Source organism: Canis lupus, chromosome 18 (assembly GCF_003254725.2).
Source record: "Canis lupus dingo isolate Sandy chromosome 18, ASM325472v2, whole genome shotgun sequence".
In the NCBI taxonomy this organism is placed as follows: domain Eukaryota; kingdom Metazoa; phylum Chordata; class Mammalia; order Carnivora; family Canidae; genus Canis; species Canis lupus.
The window spans coordinates 32,571,820-32,599,672 of NC_064260.1; the positions used below are offsets into that span (position 1 = coordinate 32,571,820).

At 47.3% G+C, this 27,853-nt stretch overlaps 1 protein-coding gene across 9 annotated transcripts in view; it reads left to right on the top strand.

Moving 5' to 3' along the window:
• SLC1A2 (solute carrier family 1 member 2) overlaps positions 1 to 27,853 on the top strand; it is a 152,334-nt gene that overhangs the window by 79,601 nt on the left and 44,880 nt on the right. For all 9 annotated transcript variants that reach the window (XM_025452471.3, XM_049096279.1, XM_025452468.3 and 6 more), the window contains 4 exons: positions 13,186 to 13,325; positions 15,173 to 15,325; positions 17,249 to 17,499; positions 23,689 to 23,857. In XM_025452471.3, coding sequence (XP_025308256.1) covers positions 13,186 to 13,325; positions 15,173 to 15,325; positions 17,249 to 17,499; positions 23,689 to 23,857 — 713 coding nt within the window. The remainder of the gene's footprint in view (positions 1 to 13,185; positions 13,326 to 15,172; positions 15,326 to 17,248; positions 17,500 to 23,688; positions 23,858 to 27,853) is intronic.

A 27,853-nucleotide genomic window follows, 5' to 3' on the forward strand; every position in this document is an offset into this window, starting at 1 on the left:
TGCGGCCGGTGGGGGGCGTTATTATGCCTACTGTGCACACACTAAAATGTCAGTCGATGGTCCCTATTTATTCCCAGCGCTCCTTCAGAGGTGGGATAAAGCCTGGGCTCTGGCCGGTTCTGAAGTGCCCCAAGTAGAGGGCTGGAAAGCCTGCCTTGACTCACCCAGGGGAGCAGGGATGTGGCCAGACCCCACCTGGAGGGCTGTGCCCAGTCCCGGAGGCGCATCCTCAGGGGATGTAAGTGGTTCGGGTGCTGCAACCTGGACGGGGAGGAGCTTGAGGACCAGAAAACCCTGAGCAGAGAGAAGAGCTGCCTTCATGGGCCTGCAAGGTTGGTGGAGGGAGAGGGAGGCAGGCTTTGCGTATTGTTGAGGGTCATGTTATGGTGAAGAGCGTGCGCCTCTTGCTCCGGGAGAGCTGGCTTCCAACCCCAGCTCAGCCCCTCACCAGCCATTGGGCAGATGGCTTCACTTCTGATCTCCAGTGTTTTCCTCCACTAAGAAGGAATAGTAGTAGTATCTGCCTTGCGAGAGTGTTGGGAGGAAGGAATGAAATAGTGCACGTGAAGCAGCTAGTACGTTGCCCGATGGTCGTCTAACCTGCAGGGGAACAGATCTAGGTCTGTCCTGAGGGAGGAGCTTTGTGGTCGCCCAAGCTGTGCGGTGACAGGACGGTGAGGCGGGTGATGTACCAGGTCCCTGACCAGACACTGGCACAGACGTAGACTGCAACGAAGTCACCTGGGTGCTTTTTAAAAAGCTCAGAGATCTGTGCCCCCACCCAGACATGCTCATTGGGATATTCAGAGATGGGGCTTTGAGAGTTGTTGGATTTTTTTGGCCTAGTAGCTTTTATTTTCTGGAAGCAGCTTTAGATTCATAGCAAAATTGAACAGCAAGTACAGGGATTTCCTACGCACCCCCTGCCGTGTCCTCAGACACCTGCAGGACTTCCCGACCATCAACAGCCCCCACTAGCGAGGTTCATTTGTTACACCCGAGGAACCTACATGGGTGCATCGTTACTCCCCTGGGTCCATAGTTGACATAGGGTTCATTCTTGGCCTTGAACGTTCTGTGGGTTTGGACAAATGTTTAATGTGTATCCCCTACTAGAGAATCATGCACAGTATAGCTGCTCTAAAAATCCTTGTACTTCACCTGTTCCCCCCTCCCTTGCCCAATCCGCAGCAAGCACTAGTCCTCTTACTAACTCCGTAGTTTTGCCTTTTTCAGAATGTTCTATATATATTACGTAGTCTTTTGGGTTAGCTTCTTTCACTTAGTTATGTGCGTCTAAGTTTCTTCCATGTCTTTTCATGGCTTGGTAGCCCTTTTCTTAAAAAAAATTTTATTGTTAGGTCTGAATAATATTCCATTGTCTGGAGGTACCAAAGTTTATTGATCCATTCACCTACTGCAAGACATCTCGGTTGCCTCCAAATTTTGGCAATTTCATAACTTCATAATTATAAAGCTGCCATAAACATCCACGTGTGGACATAAAATTTTGGAGATCTGTGTTTTTTACAGGTGATTCAGAGACAGATTTGGGGCCTCTGGACCAGATAGTCATTGGTCCTGAGGTTGATGGTGGACTGGAAGCCTCGCCAGTCCCAGAATTCTAGGATTCTGTGAGGACGGCGCGTAGCTCGTACACCAGGCTCTGATTTGGACTGGACATTTGCCTTCTTCCCCTGCTCCCCTGTAAGCAAAATCACTCTTTTGCCTGCATGCTCAGTGTCAATGTTTATTGCTAAGCACAAAATTACCAAGTATAAAGAGTAATTTTTCTAGGACTGGAGAGAGCTGACCTGGCTTTCCGGGTTCAGGACTGGCTGCATTTATATAGTATTTACCTTGTGAGGTTATTGTGAGAATTAATTGAGTTCCTAAGTATAAAATGCTTAGAAAAGTAAGCTTTGCACAAACGTTACTTGCAGTCATTATAGCCCTCAGAATTTGTATGCTTATTACTGGTTACCAGTTGAGTCCTTCTGAGTGGTGGGAGTCCTTCCTGGTGAGGGGCCCAGGGTCATTTCACATCAGCAAGTGCTGCCTGAGACCCCAGAAATAGGTTGGCACCTGTGCACACTAGATATCCAAGGGGAGGAGTTAATAGGTACCTGCGGGGCACCTCTGAGGCCAGGAGCTTGCATTGTCACAGGTAGGCAACCAGGCAATGGCTTCCTGGAGCTCCTTTCACCCTTTCCTCACCTGCCGCCATGCTACTCTCTCTGCTTTCTTTTCTGGGTGCGCCTTGGTGGATTTGGAAGTTTGAAGGTGCCTGTCACTCTGCAAATACTCCTAGAAAGGATGTGCCCAGAGAAGATCCCCAAGGACTCAAAGGCAGATGGCAGCACAGATTTAATCCTGGCTGCTCAACCACCTGTTCGAACCCTGGCTTTGTCGCTTCTAAGTTTTATGAGCTCTGGCAAGTTGCAGGATGTCCATTTCTAAGGTGGGATCATTCATCCCCTCCCAGGGATGCCTTGAAGACAAAATAACATGAGGGGTATGACATTTTGTGACATCAGCCCTTGTTAACTTATGAACATATTATTAACTGACTTCCTAATAAATTCTACTGATGGACAGTTGGTTATTGTTTATAATTTAAAAGATGAACACAAGGAGAAGAGCCTGGAGGGAGCCTTCTTATGGAAGAGAAGGGAAGGTGATATGTTGAGGACCTTTGCAGCTCTGAGCATGGGAAAGCAGAAGGAAGATAAAGACCACAGACATCTTTGTGGGCCAGTGAGACACTTTCTATAACCCAAGCCACCCCAAATCCCACTGTTTGTTTGTTTTGTTTTGTTTTGTTTTTGTCTCGTCTGAAGGAGACTTTCACATGTCTCCCATGTATAAGGTGTTTTGGGGGCAAAATTAGCACCTGTGCTTTTGTCAGCAAAGCCACCACTATAGGAATCAGCCATTTGGGGACCAACAACATAATTTAGCTTGCCCATTTATTTTATTTTATTTTTTAATTTTTATTTATTTATTTTTGCCCGTTTATTTTAAGCTTTTTATCGAAGTCTAACGCACATACAGAACACACACATCTTAAGTGACCAGCTTGAATAAATTTCTCAAATTGAACACACATGTGAAACTAGCATCCAGATTAAAAACAAAAAGAAAAAAGAAAAAGGAAATTATTAGTATTCCAGAAACCCTGGTGAGGCCACAGAGTTTTAAACACAGTTGACTTCAGAACTGACCCTGGGCAGTAGCATGTACTTGGCAAAGTTTATGTCTGATGTTCTGAGCCCCTCTCCTTTCACTTGGCTTCTGGGTGTGGTTCTGGCCAGGACTCATGTCAGATTTGCAAGGTTCTCCTTAGCAAATCCTGTTTTTAGGGAGAGATCTGAGAAGCTCCTTCATGCTGGGTTGTTGGGGAAGGGGTTGCCTTTTCCATGGCCTTCTGTCTTCAAACTGAGATGCAAAGGACAGGACTCTCAAGCAGGAATTTCAGGCATCTGGGAGCCCAAAAGGGCACCTTTGAAGCCCTCCAGAAAAGCTTAAGGGAGTCCTGAAACATCTCCCCACAAAAGCATGGTATGGCGTTTCCAGGGCCAGCCCCAGGAAATCTCACTATTTACAGGGTCATGGTGATCACTTGTCTTCTTGTTTGGCTTTGACACTGCAATTGCAAGGTTGGCTGCATGTTCTAGAAGGAGAGAAAAGGCACATAGACTACTCGGCTCAAGAAGGGAAAGGACCACACTGATGAAAAACAGTTAAGTTGTGACCAAACTGCCCAGAAAGTTCCAGCCACTGCTTGCCGTGCCTGGCTTCTGCCTGGGGCCTGAAGGCACTGTGACTAATTAAGCCACTTAGTCAACATCCCAGCTGCTCCCCTGCCTGGCAGGCTAGGAGGGCTCATCCTGGAAGCTTCAGGGGCTAGAAGGAGAACTTCCCGTGCTTGAGGGCCAGATCCAGAGCTCTGTTAATGAATAGTGCTTCCAGAAGAGTCCTTCTGGCAAAGGGAAGAAGCTCTTTGGCTCTTTGGTAGAAGGGCATTTTGGAAGGTCCAGATTTAGAGCTGTTGATTTCGGCAGTTGGATCCTAAGTCGCCTTCCTGTGTCCTCACCAGTTTCCCCTTTTCCCCTGAAGGCCTCATTATCTGAGCCCAGATTGGTTCATGGCTTCGTCTTCCCCCGAGGGTGCTGGGAGCACTGGGGCCTGCCACACTTTGGGCAGGGCAGCCGCATCAAAGCTGCCAGTAGGGAAGGGCCAGCTCTACCCAGTGTCACCCTGCCCCTTCCTGCTACCTATGGGTTATCCTAATGCAGGTGTTCCCTGCAGTGCTTTTTATCTTGTTGCCCATTCATTCATTCAACATGCAAAAATTGAGCATCAACTATATACCAGGAAACCATGCTGGGTGTGAGGGAGACTGAGTCAAGTAAGACAAGCCTGTGCCCTCATTGTGTGTGTGTGTGGGGGGGGCGGCGGCAAATAATTGTGATAGATACCTCAAGAAAGGGCAGCATAGGCCAGCACAGGTCAGCCTAGGTAAGTACAGGTAAGCACAGGTAAGCTGCAGGAGGAGCATCTGAAAGTCAACAAAGACTTCCCGAGGGAAGTCATACCCGAATTGAGTCTTGAAGAAGAAAGAGAAGTTAGTCTAATAAGGCTGGGTGGGAGGGGAGGGTGGGGAGGACATTTTAGCCGGAGGAAACCTTTTGCTTCAAGGCAGATTGGAATGAGGGCCGAGTTCCCTGTGACTGCAAACCCGGAATGCACGCCGCACGAATTTCCCCGTTTACTGGAGTTAGTTGTGTGACGTGGCCTAATGGGTTTTCATGTTGTTCGATGAAACAGAGGTGGGTAGCAGTTACTTCGGGAGTAACAGGGCTCTGGAGACAGGGCTGGCCAGTGTCCTCCTGGGCCATGGCATAATCTTTATTTTTAGAAGAGGTTCCCAATTTGAGATGATTAAACACCCCACCCCAGTCTCTCTACCCAGGCTGGGAGGGTCCCTGTTCCTTGGTATGTCTTATTTCTGTTTTGGGTGGTGAGCCTTTCCAGAAATGGGCAAATCTGTTGTGTTGAGGCTGGCCTAAATCCCTAACCTTAGGAGGATATCACAAAAATCCAGAGGTTTTTATATTTAAGACTATATTCCTAATGTTCTTTGAGAGGTTATCCAGTCATTCCACAGCAGAGTTGCCTACAGCGTAGAAACTTTCCAGGTCCCCACCCACTCTGGCTCTTCTGGGACTTCCTTTTCGTAAAAAGCACAAGTATCCTTTGTTGCCAAAACTCAACTCACTAAAACTCAACTATAAAGAAATGGTCTTAATGATCATTTTGCACCATTGTAGGCATTGAAGACAAAAAAAGGAAACTAATATTGGGTATCAATTACATGTTACATACTCTGCAGTGCTTTCCTGAGTATTATCTCATTGAAGCTCTACGCTACCCCAGTGAGTTGGGTGCTGTGGTCCAAGAAATCAGTGCCTTATCCCAGGCACGGCAGGGAAAGGAGATTTCAACCAAGACCCCCATGGCTGTGTAATTATGTAATTGTATTCCACCAAGGAACCTTTTGGCAGCTGCGAATCAGTTGGTGGCTGGTGCTTTAACTTCTGTTTCTGGGAAAAATGAATGTTGTTTTTATTAATCTCTTCAGAATACTGTCTCCCGTAACTTCTTCCTGGCTCCATGTGTGAGGACACTCAAAAGTCCCAGTGGGCTCTGTGTTTGCCACTCACAGCATTATCCAGTGGGGGCCCATTGGTTTGGGAAATGATAAGAAGACTTCTTTCCTGCAGTTTTTCCTCTTGAATGTTTCTGTGAGTGGATGAATCTCCGATTCCACGAGAGTTGACTCTGAATGATAAGGGCGGTCCCTCAATGAGTTAGGGGTGAATTTGGCAATTGGCTGGTCCCAATGCTGGTCCACCTGTTTGACTCTGTTCCTGTGGCATTGAGCTGCTCATCTTAGAAACCTAGACTGAGAACTGGGTGAGGGTGGGTGGGGGATTAAGAAGATGCCTGTGTCTCAACTGTGGTAGTGAATTTGAACCCTAACTCAGCATTAGCAGTGCTACAAAAACATGCTTTTGGAAAGTGAAACATGGAGGTAAGGACATGAAGAAATGGTGACCATTTTCACTGTTGGTTGGTCTCCTGTCTCTAAGTCACATGTCTGCCTCTCCCTGTGGGGACTGATATGTAGCAATTGGGCTGTCCCCTCATGGTTGATGAAATGATTCATCTCATGGTAAACGCTAAGCTTATTCAGTCCCAAGTGACTAAAAAGGAGGCTACCGAGGGTAGTTAAGAGCCTCTCCCCACCCCCCCCCAGAGAATCACAGAATCTTAGAACATTAATGAATTTCTAGTTCAACCCTCTTATTTTACAGATTAAGAGCCTGGGACCAAAAAAAAAAAAAAAAGTCAAAAATGATTCCTAAACTTTATTGGTATCTTCCGTAGAGTTTGTGTTCATCATTCCATACAAATTTATCCCCTCCCTGTTGATCGTGGGCAAGTAGCTTTAATTATGTTTTATCCCTGTGCTATTTCTAACGCAACCAGGTAGCAGCAGGCCTGGAATTAGAACCCAGGCCTCCTGACTTCCTGTTTCATTTTGTCCTCAGGTCCAATCCTGTCAGGATTTGGGTAAACTATAAACCATGTTCTTTAGCCAGATCTTTGGATGTCCAGGAAAAGGCCCTAGAAAAGGAATATCGTCTGTAAGTCTAGAGTGGTTCACCAGTGGGACCTTTCTAGAAAGCGTTTTTGTGATCTCAGAAGTGGACACAGCAGCCCAAAGATGAACAGAAGTAGGGACTGAGGCAGATTTGGAGGTTATAAACCGTTAGGTTTCATTCATGGGGTCTTTGAGGACTCAGTGGCTATCAGATAGGGAGTCTGACTTCTTGCTCAGTGAGCATCCTTGACACCGTTCAACCCCAGTCTTTTTTTTTTTTTTTTTTTTTAAGATTTATTTATTCATTCATGAGAGACCCAGAGAGAGAGGCAGAGGGAGAAGCAGGCTCCCTGTGGGGCGGGGGGGGGGGGGGAGGGGGCAGATGCATGAGTTGATCCCAGGACCCCAGGATCATGAGCTGAGTCCAAGTCAGATGCTCAACCATTGAGCCCCCCAGGTGCCCCTCAACCAGGTCTTATAGGACCTAGTGAGGGTGGAGGGACTGGCGGGCTGGAAATGCCCACTGCCTTGGAATTCCAGTCCTTTTGACAGCAAAGGTGGTATTCTTTAGGAGCTGGGGAAATCCCAGATGTGGGGCAGTCACAGCTGTGATCACCACTATGTGATGCTCCAGGCTCTGAGCTGATAACACTGGCATTTCCAGCATTGTTTTCCAAACACACCAGCCACCTGGTGAAAGCCCTGGAGAAAGCCCCTCCACAGGCTGTGTTTTTTTGAGGGTCTGACCTAGTATCCCCCCATTGGGGCACTTCCTGGGCCTTCTCTCCTCAGGTCCTTGGCCCTGGGCAGCAGGGGGCTGTATAGTGATGGCCTTTGGAGCTCTCACATCCTCCCGGCCAAAACACATTGGTTGCTTTTAGGTGCCCTGGGGAACTGGTGCCACCCCATTAAGCCAGTGGAGGAGGAAGAAAGAATGTGGTGCCAGATAAGGCGACATGGAAGTGTGTGCAGGCAGGAAATCTGAATCCGACCCCACATCTAATGAGCCTATTCTTAGAGGCTCTTGGCAGCAAGGGAAGTCGCAAGCTAATGCAAAGCAGGTTCTGAGAATAGTCGAAAACAGCTCCAGCCCCATTCCATGTTCCCTTTTGAGCCACAGAGGAAGCCTGGCACGGTGAGCTGGGCTTGCTTTTGAGACCCTTCTGGTGGATTTTTTTTTTTTTTTTTTTTAAACTTTTATCATTTTTTTTTTTTTTTTTATTGGTGTTCAATTTTCTAACATACAGAATAACACCCAGTGCCCGTCACCCGTTCACTCCCACCCCCCGCCCTCCTCCCCTTCTACCACCCCTAGTTCGTTTCCCAGAGTTAGCAGTCTTTATGTTCTGTCTCCCTTTCTGATATTTCCCACACATTTCTTCTCCCTTCCCTTATTTTCCCTTTCACTATTATTTATATTCCCCAAATGAATGAGAACATATAATGTTTGTCCTTCTCCGACTGACTTACTTCACTCAGCATAATACCCTCCAGGACCCGGCGGGACCTTCTGGTGGATTTGCGTGAGAATGAGCAGGGCAGCGATGGCAAAATTCACAGCCGTGTGCTTAATTCAGTGAAGTTCGGGCTGAAGGAAATTACAGGCTCATTCTTCAAGTTTTCAGTGATCCAACCAGCTGTCCCGTCACATGGCCTTACTTGGCGGGGCCATGGGGAGCGATCCAGCAGAGCCGGTTTTCAGAAACATCCAACGTTAAGGGACTGTCTTGCTAAACTCTTCCATCCAGAAGGCACCCAAGTAGAAAGAGAGGCGGTCAGCCAGGTGGGGACGGCATCGGGCTGGATCCGATTTGGGCTCACCAAGGCACAGCTGGGCTTTTAAGCTCCTTAGTGCTTGGTTCTGTGTGTGCCACCAGTGGTTGAAGGAAGGGAGGATTGGGAAGATAAAGGCCAATTGCAGTAGTTTACTGTGTTTATCCAGTGAGCCTGCCCACGTCGGGTCTTGCCCTTTCTGATCATTGCCAGGGAGGCACATGTGCAGGCTGTTGTCAGCAGCCTTCCTCTGGGGTCCAGCTCACCTCACCCCGCTTTCCATTCCTCTTGCCGGGAGCTGGGACGGCTGAAGCCCTGGTCATGCTCACGATGGTAACAGGCCGCAGTGTTACTGGCTTGGCCTTCATTTGAATCAGTGCCTGTGCTAAAACCCAGCGTTGTAGACGCCCGGAGTTGCCTCTGTTGGGAGCTTCAGGCTCTAGTCTGGATAGATAGGTTTCCCAAGTGTAGATATTCTGTTTATGTGTTAAGCTCTGGGCAAGTTGCGTAATTAACTTGGGAGACCCCTCGTTCCCTGTAGGTGTTTGTTCTAATGTCCCCTGGTCACGGAAGCCTTCCCTGGCCACCTGATGCACAATATACATCCCCTCCCCACACGTCCTCCTCCTCCTGCCTGAATGTAGCTCCACTTGAAATGTGTTCATTTATTTGTTCTTCCACTAACACACACGCTCTATGACAGCAAGTTGCCTGCTTTGTTTATTGTGATATCTTTAGCCCCTAGAACAGCGTGGGGCCTGTCCTGTGTGTCCCATAGGACTCTGTGGAATCAAGGCAAGACTGGAAGGAGACTTGTTGAAGCGGGTTGCTGCCAGTCTGTCCATAAAAGGGCCCCGTTCCCAGGAGAAAGCAAAGTGCCCTTTGTAGTTGCTTTCTAATTCCTAATTTCTTCGAGCAAACGTTCATCAAGCACTTGGAGCCAGCTGTGAAAGATCACAGCCCTGCTCTCCCAGGGTTCACGGACTGCGGCGGATGTAGACATTTGGATTAAATCTATTATTAAAGATACAACTCTGGTGTCAGCCTTCCTGGGTTTGTTTTTCAGACCGTAACAGCCTTTAAAAGCCTTTCTTGAACACTCTTCTTCCCCAAAGCCAGGTTAGGTGCCATTTTTGCCATTTGCACAGCATCCCCTGCAGAGCTTGACTGTGGCCCACATGTAAAGCAAACAAGTACTGGGCAGTGTGCTTTCTGTTTCCCCTTACGAGCTCCTTAATAGCAAGGGTTGTACCTTACTCTGCTGTTACTGAGTAGATCATCTGACATCATATAGAATATTCAGTAAGTAGTGGGTATCCTTGTTTATGTGTGTGTGTGTGTGTGTATGTGTGTTTTAAGATTTTATTTATTTATTCATGAGAGACACACAGAGAGAGGCAGAGACACAGGAAGAGGAAGAAGCAGGCTCCGTGTAGGGAGCCCGATGTGGGACTCAATCCCAGGACGCTGGGATCAAGCCCTGAGCCAAAGGCAGACGCTCAACCCCTGAGCCACCCAGGTGCCCCGTATCCTTGTGATTGCCACTGTCACTCTGTGCATTCAGTAAGCAACACTTATATATCTGTGTATCTGTATAATCACATTTAAAATATTCTAAGGGGATGCTTGGGTGGCTCAGTTGGTTAAGCATCTGCCTTTGTCTCAGGTCATGGTCTCAGAGTCCTGGATTGAGCCTGGCACTGGGCTCCCTGCTCAGCGGGGAGTCTGCTTCTCCCTTTCCCTCTGTACTCTCTCTTTCTCAAAAAAAGTAAAATCTTAAAAAATATTCTGAAGATATAAGGCTTAGAAACAGTTCTATATTGTTCTATGATACAACATGTTGTCTACAATATTCCCCATTTCGGGCTCCCCTTGTGTTCTGGTGATGATCTAGACTGGCGTGGAATCTTTACCAAGAGTTCCTAGGGGACTTTGTGTTCCTGGATGCAGGCTGGGGTCCTGGTGTACTTTGCGAATCATTCTCTGCGTGCAGATGTCAAGAACTGCTATGAGCCTGGGGCATTTGTTTAATTTCAAGGGGGCTGAGGAAGTCGCAGGAATCCTCTTAATAAACACATGTGGGTTCATGGCATTTTGACACTGCCACTTTGATGTGGCTGTTTTGATTCAGGGTTTCAGAGACATTTTGTTATGGCCTGAAAAACAAACCAAGAATTGTGTGTCACCGGCCTGTAAGCACACTGCTGGACCGAGTGTCTGTGTTACCCTAGTATCTGGGTGTTTTCACTTTGACACGGCTGTTTTGATGCCCGGCACTTTCATTATATCCTAGGGAACTTGCCTGAATGTTTGGGATCAATACTTGTTAGTCTCACTTCAATACCAGCCATGTGCCCGAGTCTGACTTCAGTGGCAAAGGGGCTTCGACTGAAGCAGAAGGCGGGGGTGGCAATCTCAAGGGGAGGCAGAGCGATGCCCAAGGCTCGCTAACGGATCCATTCTCCATTTCCGAGACACATGTAGCCTCCCTTCTTTTCTGGCCATTTCTCAGTTTAGAGCTTCAGATGACTGACAGACATGTTTAAAAATATCAAAAGATCCCAAATGGAAACATTGAAAATATGGTCTATCCATGCGAGAAAAGATCGTTTTGATCATCTTCCCCTGCGTGTCATCCAAAGAGCCTTTCTGCCTGTTTCGCTTGGTGATTAGAGGAAGCGATGTTTGTTGCTTGCTGACCAGATTGGCCCTCATCTGCCTGCTGCCAGCAGTCATGCCCTACTTTCTTTTTTAGACAGGCTGAGCGATCGTTAGCGCACACATGTCAGCTAGTCAGAGGTTGTCCCAAAGCGAACAAGATGAGTAGATAATTAGGCCGCTAAGGGGAGACCAAGATGCTTATATTTTCACTAATATTTTCAGTTGGGTATTCTAACCAGACCATGAAACATCATTCCTAATTTCAAAGCATTTTGGGAGCAAATATATTAAGCAGGCTGTTCTAACAAAGTGAGGAGTTGTGTTTGGGTCCCTGGTCTTAAATCTGAGACTCTGGAAGCTAAGCTTGGGGTCCTGTTGAAATGGTGGTGGAGATCTGTAGGTCCGCTGACTTACATGTCACCCTTACCAGAAACTCAATGAATGCTCACTTGGTGTGTGTCTCCATGCTCCCTGGATAAAGGCGCCACGTGCACCAGGTGTCATGATGGCCCCTAACATACACAATCACATTTAATTTCCACAAGGTCGGCATCAAGGCCTTTTTTCTACATATCACACAGCTAGCCAGTGATGGAGGCATGATTTGAATCTCAGGCTCCCTATTTCCAAAACCTAAACTATTTCCATTATAACCAGTGATTCCAAACCACTGATCTGCAAATGGACATTGGCTCCAAAAGAAGGCTTTTCCAATCTGTGGAGAGAATGTCTGGGTAAGGCTAACACCCTCCCATCTTAGAAGGTATTGCCATTTATTCAGAGTCTGTGACCTGTCTTTCTAGGGGTTAAAGACAGCTAAAAAATTTGTAATCATGTGATGGTGATTGTAAATGGCAGCTAACAAAAAAGTATCTTAAGTTGTCAAAGTACAAAAAAAAAAAAAAAAAAAAGGCCTCTCTATGCCAATCTCCAAGCTTAAATTTGAAATTTTGTTGGCCTGGCAAATGATAAAGCTGGAAAAAGGCGTAGTGTACTTATTACCCCAACAAGGATTCCACTGCAGACTCTCACCATGGGGTTTATCTGGAAAACGGCTGGGCTGCACTGAGGGATGAAGGTGGTCATGTGCCTCTTTTTAAGAATTTTTAAAAATTTTTTATTTTTTTATTTTTTGGTCATGTGCCTCTTAAAGCCACATTTCGTTGACCCTGAGTAGCATAACTCGGGCAACTTAGCAGAGTCCTGATTATGCAAATGACCTTTTAAAAACCACAATTAAAAAAAATACATAGACCATCCTTTCCGAAAGAGAGGCATAATTTGGAATACCAACATCTATGACTTTTCCATGATCAGGATGAGGAAGCCTTGAGCTCAGAGGCATTTTAATGTAGCATGACTTAGATCATGACTCTTCTGACCTTAGATCATTCAGAACTCACCTTTTTGCCATTGACACAAGAATGAAAGAGCTCGGGTTTTGGAGGCAGACATATCTGGGTTTATAGCTCCATTTCTTGTAGCCTTATGACCCTGAGCAAGTTACTTTCTGGGAAACAGAGCAGGGATTCTTGCCTCTCAGAGTTACCGTGGTGGGCAATTCTTGGAAAAACCTCACCATTGCTTGTGGTATGCTCGCTTTTTCTTTCTTTCTTTCTTTCTTTCTTTCTTTCTTTCTTTCTTTCTTTCTTTCTTTCTTTCTTTCTTTCTTTCTGATTTATTTATTTATTTGAGACAGAGAGTGTGAGCAAGAGTGGGGAGGGCAGAGGGAGAGGGAGAAGCAGACTCCCAACTGAGCAGGGAGCCCGACATGGGACTCGATTCCAGGACCCTGAGATCATGACCTGAGCCAAAAGCAGATGCTTAAGCAACTGAGCCATCCAGGCCCCCACACCTTTTCTTTACTGTGATGATCCAAGATGGTACGGATAGAAGCGCCAGGCATATAAACTGGTGCTCAGAGTCCCCTTATTTGCTCTGGTTTTTATTTCCTGCCTGTGGTTCCCAATACCCCACTATGCCTGGGGGAGGCCTGTTTCACCCGCTATTACCTGAGCACCTCAGACTGTGTATGGGAGTCACCCCGCAGCCTCTAACCATGACATCTGCTTCTTTTGTAGTGCCAACAACATGCCCAAGCAGGTGGAAGTACGAATGCACGACAGCCATCTCAGCTCAGAGGAGCCGAAGCACCGACATCTAGGCCTGCGTCTGTGTGACAAGCTGGGGAAGAACCTCCTGCTCACATTGACTGTGTTTGGTAGGTGACAGATGCCACCTCTCTTCTCTGGCTCTCTCGTGGCTCTGTGGGGAAGCTGGGTCTCACAGCCAGCCTTCCCCCTGTAAAGGAAGCCTTAGGTCCTACTTTGGGCCTCCTTTGCCCAGGCATGGCTTCCTTGATGACATAATCTTCCCCTTACCTGCCCTAGCCATTTGTTTTCTTCCTTGGGATTCTAATCGTTCTTACAACTTCTTGTGAGTGTGTTAGTACACAGAATCCCAGGCCCTACACATAGAGGCTTCAGGTCATCTACAGTGAGGCCTTGGGATCTACATCTTAACAAACCTTCTAGGTGATTCCTAAACAGATGGTCAGCATACCACATTTAGAGGAATACCTGCCTGAAGATAATGGGAGCAGGTGCTGAAAACCCCACTAAGAGGGCTGCTGAGGTCTAGCCTACAAACACCTCATTACCTTAGATTAGCTTGGCACATTAGCTAATGAGGTCACGGTGAAAGAGGCTTGTCCAGAAGCCTTGATCTGCTCTGGCTCCATCTCAGAAGTCTGATTCCCCCACTTCAGACCTCACCCAGGCTATGGTTATGCTTTTGTGGGACTGTTGACACAATCTTGGTCTTGGGTTTTCGACAAGGGTTTATTGAAAATGGGGCAAATTTCAGTGTCTTGTAATGACAACCACACCATTTCCTCTCTTGATCCCTCCGTATTCTTCAGCTCTCTCTTAGGCTACACATAGAAGCATTGAACAACTCATCACCTCCAACCCTTTCCCCATTCAGCTCCATGGCTTCTCCCAAAGGAAAGAGTCAGTCACTTTGATGTCAGTGGACTAGGGTTAGAACTGGGCACTGACCACAGCTCAGTTCACTTAATGAAAGAAGATAGAGGTGTAGTAGGGGTTTCCAAAGGTTGTCTTCCACATAAATTTCACTCATCATAGGTTGTCAAGAAGTATGTTTTTCACCTATAGAAGTAAAAAAAGATCAGGCTTTTGGCCGCAGTGCTCCCTTCACATCCCTGGAGTTAATACCGTAGCTCATGGGGACCTAGGAACTTCCTCCCTCCCTCTCAGCCAGGGTGCTATGACCTGGTTTGTGGTTTCTACAAGCATCTTTTATGTCTGCAGCCTGTTTGCAGAGATCCAGTTTGTCCTGTGGAATCCCCGAGTATGCAAAGTGAAAGGCTCCTGCCAGCAACTCTGCCCAGATTGTTTCCTCCCAAATTATATACTTTTAGAGACACCCCCTAATCTTGCGTAAAATCAGCAAGTCTAAAGATTATGTAAGAGAACGTAGAAGTCAAGGACAAAACTTCTTGAGAATGAGCCATGGGGAAATCGTTGGGAGCCAAAGAAAATAGAAGGAAAAAAAACTCACACCAGCTTGGTAAATCAAATGTTCCTTTCATCTGGTATATAGTTAGAAAGGGAAGAAATATATTAAGCACTGTGCCACTGGCCAGGCCTAGGATTGGGCAGAGAGGAGCAATATCTGACACTATGGATTATTTCTGCTGACAATCTCTGCCAGTACAAGTGGACAGTATCCTTAAAAAAGTTAGTCAAAAAAAAAAAAAAAAAAAAGAAGTTAGGCAAGTCACCATATATCCTCCTTCTCTTAAAGCCTTGCTTGAGAAGGCTCTCTTTGACCCTCCCAGTGCTGCTTTTTAGAATAGTTGGAGATACACAATATTCTCTCACTAGTCATTAAAATCAACTTTACTTATTTACTTATTTTTGTTACATGCTACGCATCATCCAATAATGGAGAGCTATGAGAAAGGTCAACGTCCCCGAATCCCCAGAGCCATTCATTTGAGTAAGGTTAAACATAAATTCAGATGTTTCCCCCTCCCCCTTCTAGGTGTCATCCTGGGGGCAGTATGTGGAGGGCTTCTTCGCTTGGCATCTCCTCTCCACCCCGATGTGGTCATGTTGATAGCCTTCCCAGGGGATATACTCATGAGGATGCTAAAAATGCTCATTCTCCCTCTCATCATCTCCAGCTTAATCACAGGTAAGACCATATCTCTGGAGCCTGCCCACAGTGGATCGTACTCCTGCTCTGGCTTGTGGATTGACCATCGAATCTCAATTTGGTTGAATGAATGAACATGTCATTTTATTTCAGAACCTTGGTTTTCCTGTCTCTGAAATGGGGATTATCAATGCTAAAAATGTTTGGCATCTATTGGGCAATCCAGCCATCTGTCAGTCTAGCAATAAAAGATGAAACAGCCACATGTTAAAAGTGATGATGATAGTGATTTTAATTTTGAAGTATACTTGTCTCATTTTCCAAATTATGCTTTGTTCAGATATTGATGAATAAAAGCAACCAATAGAAAAGGAGATTTTCTCTTGACTATTTAACTGAGTGTAGAGGGAAGTGGGTATTAAAGTAAACAGTAGGAATAATGGGGATCCCTGGGTGGCTCAGTAGTTTAGCGCCTGCCTTTGGCCCAGGGTGCGATCCTGGAGTCCCGGGATCGAGTCCCGTGTTGGGCTCCCGGCATGGAGCCTGCTTCTCCCTCTGCCTGTGTCTCTGCCTCGCTCTCTCTTTATGTCTATCATGAATAAATAAATAAAATCTTTAAAAAAATACTAGGAATAAAACCTTTGAGGTTTTTGGAAGAAAAGCACCCTTCATATATAGATCATGTTAACTTGTTTTGGGCTGAAAGGATTGTTTTATTTGTAAGAATTTGTTTGCTTATACTGTGGGCTTATACTGGCAGTTTTCCCCTTACCAAATAATATTGCTCAAATAGGGTATAAATTGATGTAGTTTAGAGACTGAGCTCTGAGTTAAGGATGAAAGCTAGGCTTTGATTGATATTTGGGTGCCACCTGGGTGACCTTGAGAAAGCTGTCCCTCTGGACTATCCACCTTATGAAGCAAGTGAGGCTTTAGAAATGCCAAGAGATTCAGATGCTAAGCCAGATTGTTACAGAGTCTGATTTCTGGTCTACCAGTGAGCCTGGTAAATGCAAGGTCTCATCATTCAGCCCCAGACTGAGTAACACTGTGTTTTCACCTTAAAGGTTCCTTTGCAAACCAGAGAAAAATTTTCCATGCCCATTGAACAGGCCATAGGCTGGGCAGCCTGGCAAGGAAACTGAGCATCTGTTGGCCAGAATCTGACTTTAGGTTATAAGGAGAAGTGGCTCATATATGGGTCAGCTTAATTCAGAAGTTTACACCAATGACTTCCTCCCCCACAGCAAGGGCTACAATCTTTCTGTCTAGTAAAAGCAGAAACTGAAACCAGGAAGTAGAAAAATTGAAGAAACAACTGGGAAAAAACCCAGTGAAGGCAGGAGTTTTTGTGACCTGGCTTGGAATTTCCTCTAACAATCACAGGACCTCCCACAGTATAGACAAAGCACCCACCTTTATGTTCTTTAATCCCTGCTCTAGGTTGGAAAATGTGGGTCTCCATCATGCGTCGCCTCGGAGGAGTGAGGGCTGTGCTAGATCACTATGCTTGACTCTTGAGATCAATCACCAGGGCTACCAGCTTTTGATTTTTTTTAAGTGAGAACCTTAAAAAAAAAAAAAAAAAAAAGCACAGCATGTACTAGCATCACTTCATAAAGAAAGGATATCTTAATACCAAATAAATAGGAAAGGCATCATCTCAGAATTAAAAATGGAATATATTCAACTTTAACTCACTCTTCCAGACTGATGAAAAGTAGTCACCGATCAGTTTATAAACTCTGAACTTAGAGATCTTCAACTCTCCCATTTCTCCAAAATCTCAAAAATGTCCTTGGAGAATAGAACTGTAAACTATAGGATTGAAATATTCAGTAGGAGGAGGTTTAATCAACCATTAAGGCATTTGAGTACTACAGAGGCAGGTTATGGGTATGCAGGGGTGGGCAGTTAACAGAGACATCACAGGATTGAGCCTCTGCTGTCTTTTCACCACAGGGTTGTCGGGCCTGGATGCTAAAGCCAGTGGGCGCTTAGGCACAAGAGCCATGGTGTATTACATGTCCACAACCATAATTGCCGCGGTGTTGGGGGTCATCCTGGTCTTGGCTATCCACCCAGGGAACCCCAAACTCAAGAAGCAGCTGGGACCTGGGAAGAAGAATGATGAAGTGTCCAGCCTGGACGCCTTCCTGGATCTTATTCGAAATCTCTTTCCTGAAAACCTGGTCCAAGCCTGTTTTCAACAGGTAACCTGAAGTTCTGATGCTCTTGTCCCTCCAGCCTCCTAAATTATGAAGATAATAACTTGGAGAGTGTTTCAGTGTACCAGCTCTGGGGAGCAGTTTTCTTATATTTAATTATCTCTGTTTAGAGGTTGTATGGGATGATTTGGAGCAGGATTTTGGGATTAAAAATTGTGTTTTGTTGTTTTGTTGTTTTGTTGTTATTAACCATCCTTTTTCTTCCAGCTCACTTCACATCTCTTTGCTCTGGGATTCCCCATCTTGCCCTTCCCGCCCCCCCCCCCCGTTACCTCTCCCCTTGTTTTTGATTCCCCTCGGTGTGCTGTCCAAGGGCATATTTTTATCACTTTTGCCCACAACGCTCTAGAGTACCCAGTGAGTCTCAGGGTGGGTAGTGTAGCAAAATCACATGGGGTGGATTTAAAAAATCCACATGCCCTACAGACTCAGAATCTCTAGTGTGTGCCCAAGGGCTGGGTGTTTTTCAAATTGTGGAAGTAATCCACGAGGGTTGTAAAAAGCTTAAACAGTGTAGATTCACCTACAGTCAAGTCCTCACTTCCCTAGAACTACTCATGTTGGGAATTTATATATATATATATATCATGCATGTGTGCATGATCCTTTTTTAAAGATTTATTTGTTTTTGCATGCATGAGCAAAAAAGAGCGAGCAAGCGAGCAAGGGGAGGGTTAGAGGGAGAGAGAGAGACCCAAGCAGACTCTGTGCTTAGCTCAAAGTCCAACATGGGGCTCAATCTCAGGACCCTGGAATGATGACCTGAGCCGAAACCAAGAGTCGGATGCCCAACTGACTACCCTGCATGTATGCATAAGCTTTAAAAAAAAGAAAGTTCCCCCCAGGGGGTACTGCATTATACTACGTACTGTGTTGCACTTGTTTTGTTTTGTTTTGTTTTTTAAACGGGGCTTAGCATCATCCCTCTCTCTTTCATGATTGTGTAGTATTTCTAAATAATAAATTCTTGGATGCTAGTGTCTTGTCAAAGAGTTTTAGATCTCAGATTTGCTGGATGTTGCAAAACGGCTCTACAAGAGTGTGTAGTAGTGTATACTCCTACCAGCTGCATAAAGGCAGATCAATTTTTTAGAAACGTAGAATTTTTAAAAATGGATGATTCTGCTGAGTGGAACCCCTGAGAGAGCTTCCAAGGCCCCACTCACCAGCCTGTTGTCTAGCCCCAAACTCAGGTTAGGTTAGAATACACTCCAGTTCCCATTAGCCCTGGTAAGAAGTCAACTAGAACCAAAGAACCTCCTCCAGCCATTTTCAGGGAATCACAGAAGAATGAACTTAGGAAACAGGCCGCCTGGAGGAAAAGTTTGCATTCCCAGCTGCCCTCAAAATGCTGTTGCCAACCACTGCTGAGCCCAAATTGCTCTGGGTTGGGATGTGTTCTCTGATTTCCAGTACCACTTTGGTGGCACTTACAGCATGGAGCTACGCTAAAGAAAAGCATTTCATGGGCAAAGATGTGTATGTACGCACGATGGACTATTCCTCAGCCATTAGAAACAATGAAATCTCGCCATTTGCAACAACAGGGATCGACCCAGAGGGTATGAGGCTAAGTGAAATAAGTCAGTCAGAGAAACGCAAATACTGTATGATTTCACTCAAATGGGCAATGTGAGTAAAAAACTAGACAAATGACTCAACAAATAAGCAAACAAGCAAAAAGCAGAAGCAGACTTATAAATACAGAGAACAAACCGATGGTTGTCAGAAGGAAGGAGGTGGGCAATGGGCAAAATGGGTGCAGGGGACTGGGAGCTACAGGCTTCCAGTTATGGAGTGGGCAAGTCATGGGGCGCAGCCTAGGGAAGATAGTCAACGATGCTGTTATCGTGTCGTGTGGTGACAGATGGCAGCTTCCCTTGTGGTGAGCAGGGCATAATGTAGAGACTTGTCAAATCACTATGGTGTACACCCAAAACTACTGTAACATTGTGTGTCAACTGTGCTTCAATAAAAAATAAAACTGAAGTTCAAAAAAAAAAAAAAACAGTAAAGAGCAGAAGGGAAAAAAAGGCTCCATTAAAAAATAATACTGATAATAATAAAAATAAAAGAAACCATTTGAGCCAGGGGAGGCTGGCCGGGGGGGTGAAGAACAGCAGGCCAGGGAGGGGTGCTCCCTGGTGCTCCCTCTGTAGAATGTGCTCGCTCCACTGCCAGCGCACTTAGGAAGACGAATTTGCTGCTTTGGGGAGACAGACACAACTGGGTGCCAAGTCTATTGTCAGCATTTTGAAAATAGCACTCTGGAACGGGGTGTAGGGGTAGCACGAGAGGTGAGGGGGGAGGCGTAGGCCTCCTCCTTGGGCCCTGTCATGACCGTGCTCCATGCAAGGAGACCCCCTGACTGTCGTCAGCAAGGCAGGCCCGAAGCAAGCAGACCCCTGGAGCTGTTGCTTTGCTGTGGGGTGAGCTTTTGCAGTGCTCGCCATGCTCACGCTCCGTGACCTGTCTGGCCAATGGGCCGACTCGGCATGGTGCTGCCCCTGGCAGGGGTGCTGTGTGTGCGGGAACAGAGGGCTGAGCCTTCCCTGCCCCACCGCCACCCCCACCCTGGACTCACCCCTCCACTGGCCACAGGCCTGCGAGGAATCAACCCTTCGGCCCCCAGCTCGGCCCAGGGTCACTCTCCCTTTGAGTCAGGACAGTCAGAGGAAAAGTTGTGTAGGATCTTTTTCTTAAAAAAAGATAAAAAAAAGATGTATTTGCTTTAAAGAGAAAGAGAGAGAGCAGGTGAGCCCAAGCTGGGAGGGCAGAAGGAGAGGGAGAGAGAACCTCAAGCAGAGGCTGCGCAGAATGTGGAGACTGACCCAGGGCTCCAACTCTCGACCCTGAGATCAGGACCAGAGCCGAAACCAAGAGTGGGATGCTCAACTGACCGCACCACCCAGGTGCTCTTGTGTGCACTCTTTTATTTGCCTCATGGCAAGGGAGCACTCTGATGCCTTACGCTGGACTTCAGGCAGCCAGAGGAAAGAGGTGTTAAACTAGCAGCCATCCATGGGCTCACGGGGGCCCTGAGGAGGGCTCAGGGCGCGGGAGTCATTGGACAGCGGCGTCACTCTACCAGAGGGAAAGGGGGCCCAGGAGGGGCCTTCTGTGCCCTGGGGAAACAGCTGGAAGGGACTACAGAAAGCTCATCTTGGGTGCGGGGTCTTTCCGGCCAGAGTTAGACACAGAGATGGAAAGCTGCACGGCCCCGGAGCAGAGGCAGCCTTCCCCAAGGGCCCAGACAGGGGGGCTTCCAGGTGAGCCAGGGGGGTAAGGTGTGGCCTCATCCCACGCAGTCAAGCCCAGGGAGAGGGAGCACCTGGGTCATCACTTACGGGGAATCCAGCGACCTGTGTTTGCTCACCCGTCCGATATTTGTGAGCACCTCCCGGGTGCTAGGCTCCCACGGTGCACAGGATGCCGCAGGCAGTGAGACCTCGGGGTCCCTGCCCATTGGAACCTGCTTACATGCGGACGTTGGGGGTCACAGACCAGCACAAGCATCAGATAAATATACAAGCTAGTTAAAAATTAAGTGCGCTGGGAGGGCTGGAGGCAGGGTGGGGGGCTCTGCAGTAACTGGGAGACCTGGGAGCTGAAACAGTCAAGGACCCCACCGAGGCGCCGAGGGCTGAGGGCGGAGCCTGCTGAGGATGGGGCGGAGCCTGCTGAAGACTAGGGGCGGGGCCTGCTGAGGATGGGGGCGGAGCCTGCTGAGGACTAGGGGCGGGGCCTGCTGAGGATGGGGGCGGGGCCTGCTGAGGACTAGGGGCGGGGCCTGCTGAGGATGGGGGTGGAGCCTGCTGAGAATGGGGTGGAGCCTGCTGAGGATGGGGTGGAGCCTGCTGAGGACTGGGGCGGGGCCTGCTGAGGATGGGGGTGGAGCCTGCTGAGTACTAGGGCGGAGCCTGCCAATGATGGGGGTGGAGCCTGCTGAGGACTGGAGGTGGAGCCTGCTGAAGATGGGGGTGGAGTCTGCTGAGGATGGGGCGGAGCCTGCTGAGGACTGGAGGTGTAGCCTGCTGAGGATGGGGGTGGAGCCTGCTGAGGACTGGAGGTGTAGCCTGCTGAGGACTGGGGGCGGAGTCGGCCGAGGACTAGGGGCAGAGCCTGTTGCCTGCAGAACAGAGGTGCTGTTCCGAGAGGCCAAGGAAGGCCAGTGTGGGAGGTGGAGTGAGCCGGGGAGGCAAGGCCCAGCTCAGGCAAAGCCCAGCTCAGGCAGGACCTGGTAGGCCAGGGTCAGACTTGGGTACCTCTTCTAAGAGAGTTTTAGGCAGACAACTGTTTTTCTACTTTTAAGAAATCAACCTGGCGGTTCTGAATGTAGGCAGAGCTCTGGGTAGCTAGACTTCCCTGGTGTTGGCAGGTAGACTAGATGGGGGGTGGGAACGTCAGTGAGCAGACTTTTGCAGGTATTAGGGCGAGAGACCCTGGTGGCTTGGGCTCAGGTAGACTGGAGCTGGCACCCAGATGGAGTTGTCTAACGCAAATAGGCTCGGATCAAGAACTCAGACAGAAATTAAGCCTGTGTTCCATCCAGTATCCCTGTCAACTTGCCTGCAACTTAAGCCACTGCCCCGTGCTGTTTGGAAGCTGATTTTGGAGTCAAACATACCTCATTTTGCATCCTGCTTCATCAACTAGCTAGTTTTCTGCCCTGCAATTAGTTAGCCCTGTGAGTCTTGAGGGGCTACTATTGACATAAGAGATAATAGATGTCAAACATGAAGCACATGGCTGCCCACCTGATGCTGAGAGCCATCATTTATTTACAACCATGGCCATTAGTCTTTTGAACTCAAGCCTTGGCTTCTTTAGCATTCCCAGGAAGGTCTACAGTTGGCTTCTGGTCCTCCCATTTCTCCTGGGAGCATGACTCTTTGCTCACAGAAGCTCCCCTTCTGATTGTTCCTGCGTTCTCTCTTCATGCCAACGTTGCCCAGACCACAGGGCCCACGAGCTTCCTGTTCTCCCCTTGCACACTCAGCCTGAGCATCTTCCCTCACTGCACAAGTATAGGTGGTCAGGCCAGAACAGGGCACATCCTCCTCCACTCCCATCCCACCCCGGGTAGCTGGTCAGTTTGGCATTGCTCAATGTTAGGCCCAGCCACAGTGGATTGGATCCATGTAGCATAGGGAGTGGGAGAACTCAGTGGTGTCAGGCCCTCGGAGTTCAAGTCCCAGCTCTGCTAAGAGCTCTATGTTGTCTGACAAGTCACTTGAGTTCTCCATGCCTCCTCTTCCATATCTATTTAGGGTTCAGCCATCTGTTGCCTACTATATACCAGCACTGACATTCTAGGATTCTGCGTGAGTTCTATTTTAATGCCCTTGGAGGTATTGTTTCTCTGGGCTCGGATGTGAATCTTCATAGCGCTCTCCAGGGTGCCTGGCACCTTTAAAAATAGAATGGATGTCACAGATGTCGAGGAATAGCATGAGAGGTTCTCAGGTGGCCATTTGCACAGAGATGCTTGGGAAACATTGAGCAAGGCTTGGCATCACTGCCAAGAAAGAGTGGGTGTCTTCCCTCCTTACATTTTGATCTGAAATATAAGCCAACATCCCTGTCATGGCAGCTGCTGGCAACTAGTCCATGTGGTGACCAGATGAAGATGTTCAGCAGAACATGGCTCTGGAAGGAGCCCAAATGAGAATCGATCTGTAAAGACTCTGCAGACAGGTACCAGGCAGGAGGAAGCAAAACAGGTAGACCATGCTCACCTGATCCCTGCCAAGACTCTTGCTCTCCTACTCTTGACCACTTCCAGGGCCCCTCCCAAGGCACAAGAAGGGTCATCCAAAGGGATTCGCAATTATGAAGAGCATCTATGTTGGATGATGGGTGTTGTCTCTAAGATGCAGGGCTACAGTCATGGGAATATAAGAAGTAGACATCTGTCCTCCAACTTGAAGTTTGTCCCATTACCAGATCACACTACATTACAAATGACTGTTATAAATCCTATAGTTACCATGTGATGAGGATAACTGTTTCCCACTGTATTTGTGTAATAAAAGACTACTCTATAAATTTTGCAACCTCATTTTGACATTCCTTAATCATTTTTTTAACATACTGGGAACTTTAAAAATGTGTAAGTGGCTAGGCTTTTGGTGACCAAACCTCTCATATTTGTGTTTTCCCCCACTCTGTTAGATTCAAACGGTGACCAAGAAAGTCCTGGTGGCTCCTCCATCAGATGAGGACAGCAATGCCACCAATGCTGTCATCTCCTTATTGAACGAGACTGTGACGGAGGCCCCTGAAGAAGTGAAGGTGGTTATCAAGAAGGGCCTGGAGTTCAAGGATGGCATGAATGTCTTAGGTAGGCAACCTGGTATTCCTGTCGGCGGGGAGACGATGACCAGCCTATCCTGCTTCTCGGCTCCTTGGCAGCCCTCCCTCCCTTCTCAGAAGACCAGTCGCTCTGCTGTTCTGTGGGTGTAGCAGGAGGCTCTCTCTGGAGAGCAATTTGAGGATGACAGAGGTCGATAGTTGAGAGATTAAGGAAGAAGGACAGGGGCAAGCAGAACCACGAGAGGACATGGCTACTAGGGGTCGGTTATGGGAAAAGAGAGGGGACTAACATTCATTGGACACATTCCCTGACTCCACGTGGTATTGGCAAGTCACTTTCTCTGTCCATTTCATGAAGTTACACATCCAATTTTTTCATATTTGAAGCTTTTTTTTCTTTTGAGCTGCCCTTGTGTGTTAGTGTCATGCTAGACTCAGGGGCACCCCACTCTGGCTTTCTTAGTCTTTAAACAAATACAATATGATCAGGAATGTAAAGTGTTGGTATTGGTACTAAAAGGAGCTTATCAAAGGGGATCATCTTGTTTAGCTTTCTGGGATTCCAGTGAGCCCCTTCCCCTAGCCTGGAGCTTTCCTGGCATGCCTTGCCTTTGGTTCTTTGCCTCTGTAGATAGACAGACCAGGTTTGGATCCCTGATGGACCACTCACTGGTGGCCTGCCCATGGCCGTGTTGCTCCACTTCTCAAGCTTCACTTGTAAAGTGGGGATGAGATTGTATTTCTCTTATAGATGCTTATGAGTATTAAATGAGATTGCACCCGTGGAGGGAGCACGGTAGCATATGCTATGTGCTGTATTCATGTGAGCTACTGTCATTATCCAAGGTGTATGGAGAGCTGAGGAGGTCAATAAGGAAGCACCCCGCAGAGGATGAAGATGCCCATCATGTGGGTGACTCCCGTTTGCTCAGTTTACTCCCCATCCACTTCCTGGGGCTACTCCCCACTGTACCCCACACCTACTGTTAGAATGATGTCCCCTACACAAGAAAGAGGGATATTTGGCCCTAAGCTGGGAGGAATGGGGAAGCTGGGAAGAAGAAGTAGATTGATCCACACAAGCAAAATTTCTAAGGATTTGAGCGAGAGCTGGCTAGAAGCGGATTGGCTCAGTGGCCCTTCCATTTTGCCATCTAGGAGATCAAATGCCCCTGTCTCCTTAGTAGGGTTGTTGGATAAGTTCTGGATGCCAACTTAAGTGTGAATTTCAGATGAACAACAATTCCAAATATTGCATGGTACATACCCATGGGATATGGGTATCCAAAATAAAATATACCAAAATAAAATATACTCATTATTTATCTGAAATTCACATTTTAACTGGGTATCCTGTTTCTTTGTTCTAAATTTCACAACCTTATACCTCACTTACCCAAAATGGTTGAGAGAAAGAGGTAGAGAAGAGGATTTTCCAGGCACTGAAAAGCAGAAGCTTCAGTAAGGGATCTTCTTCATTTGGCCTGGTGGGAAATGGGTTGAGTAAGTGAGAGCATGGGAGGAGATAGGCTGACTGGTTTGACAGTAATAGAAGATCAATAAATATTGTTGACTGTCAGTATGGGGTGACAGGAGGAAGGAGAGAGGACACAGTGGGTGAGTTCCTCTGAGGAGAGCTTGCAAATATCCTCGGTTTTCACCCCTGATCTAGCCCTCCTTGCCCACTGCACAGATATGCATGAGCCTTTGGGACCTTCCCAACCACGCTCTGTCCCCGAAGCCCCATGGTCAAAGTGACCCCACAGTCTTCTACATACTCTGGAGGAGGTTAAGGCCATGAGTAATGAGACCAAACTTTGGGGTGAATCATTTAGAAGGCTTTCATGGTCGTTTCCAGATTCTCAGTGGATTCTGGGAAGTCATGTTGACCTTGGGCTGCCCTGACTGGGGGTTTCAACACAACTCACTAACTTCTCAGCCCCAGTAACCAAGTCCAAGAGGGCTTTGTTCAAGTGAAACACCCCAGTTCCAGTAAGTGACTTTAGTGAGGTGATGTTTACAGAGGGAAATGACATGGAAGTTGGACACGGGTATGCAGCTGCAGGGTGAGCTCTAGAAAGCCAAGGGAAGTTAGACTGTTGAGAAACTTCCCATATACAAATCATGGCTAAAACAAGATTCTTCCCTTGGTCTTCTAAGGGTGGAGAAGGTGGCTTTTCCCCCCTTTTTGGGGGCTTTGGAAAGTCCCAAAGATCAGGCATTGCAGTAAGTGAAGACAAAACCCTGGCTCTGACCTCCCTCTTCTTGAAGTACTCAGTGCTCTCCCCAAAAACCTCCAGACCTCTTCTGAGCTCTGCTCTAACCCCAACCATAAATTAATTCCTGGGAGAGTTTGCTCCTTCCAACTTCTCTCTCTCTCTCATATGATCGTTGTAGCCCAGTTTCTGCTGATCCCTCAAAGGGAGCTTTTTTATGCCAGCTCTTTGAGACTTTGAGACCTTGAGTTTTTTTTTTCTTAAAATCTCCTAATGGAACTGAGTAATACCACCAGAATATTCACACATTATTTCTCACCACACACCTAGTAAACTCCTCTCCATGGGCTTGAGAGAAGGGCTTGGGAATAACCCAAATTTCGGTTCTATATGTGACTGCAGAACCAAGTCTCTCTCCCCTGGTCATTAATTTTCACTAAGCCTCTGTCTTTAAGGCCAATAACTCACTTGTAAGTCACTTGCAAGTTTTTCTGGATGAGAGCTGAAAGGGAGAAATATTCAGTACCAGGTATTAACCATCCTGAATGCATGTGCTGGGTTCTTTTTGCTGAAGAGAGAGAAGGTCTAATGAACGATAGTTGAACAATCTGAGTTGATATGTGCTTGGTTTGGGGAGGCAAGTGGTTTGGGGGGAGTGGCTAGGGAAAAGGTAAAGTCAGAGGCTCAGAGAGAAAGAATTCCTCCCTAAGGGAATCAAATTATAATGCTATAATTTACCCAGTATAACTCGACTCTAGGCATAACTAGACACAATAGGAAATCAGATGTAATAGTAAGGACTGGAAATTAGGCTTGCTAAACTAGGATCAGGCAGGTGTAGGGAAGAGGAGGGAAGGAGAGTGTGTAGAGGAGAGGCCATATTGCACTTTAGAGAAAATGTCAAATGGGCATGCATTTGACCCCCTGTGGCCAGGGGGACAGCAGCATTGATTGATGGTTCATGCAAGTAGTCAGAATTGGAGCCCTGGGATTGCCAATAATGGGTCAGGAATGGGGTGGAAACATATGGTGACTGGTAATCAGAAATCCAGACAGGCAATAGTGGGGATGTCTGTTTGCCATGTAGTGGCCCAGTCCCTGGGTGGGCCTGGGTGAGACTACAGGCTGGGGGTGAGACTCTAGGATAAGAATGGGAAGGAATGGTAGGAGAGAGAATCTTCTGGAGAGAGAGAAGCCAGGCCCAGCTTGGAGGAGCCAAAGTATATGGCAGCTTCCCAGGACAGATACTCCGGTAGAGGGAATGAGGCAAAGACAACATAGAGATAAGACCCAAGGGATCCCTGGGTGGCTCAGCGGTTTGGTGCCTGCCTTTGGCTCAGGGCATGATCCTGGAGTCCTGGGATCGAGTCCCATGTTGGTCTCCCTGCAGGGAGCCTGCTTCTCTCTCTCTCCCTCTTTCTTTCTCTCTCTCTCTCTCTCTCTCTCTCTCTCTCTATCTCTCTCTCTCTCCCTCCCTCTCTCTCATAAATAAATAAAATCTTAAAAAAAAAAAAGACCCAAGGTTGGGTGTTGGAGCTTGTTCAGGACCTAGTACAATTTGATGGGGACAGAATTCCTTGCATCCTTCCAGCCCGGGGTTAGGATTGACCCTAGAGGCTGTAGTGGGTCTGGATTTAGAGGGAAGTCAAACGATGCCAAGTGAAGGGAGAAGAGGGCTGAGGGGCTAGGAGGAAATTACAAAGTCTATGTTCTACCTTTATGATACTGCCCCCCCCAAAAAAATGCAGTAAGAAAGGAAGCATTCTAACTGTTTTGACCATGAAAAGAATGATGAGGAATTAATAAAT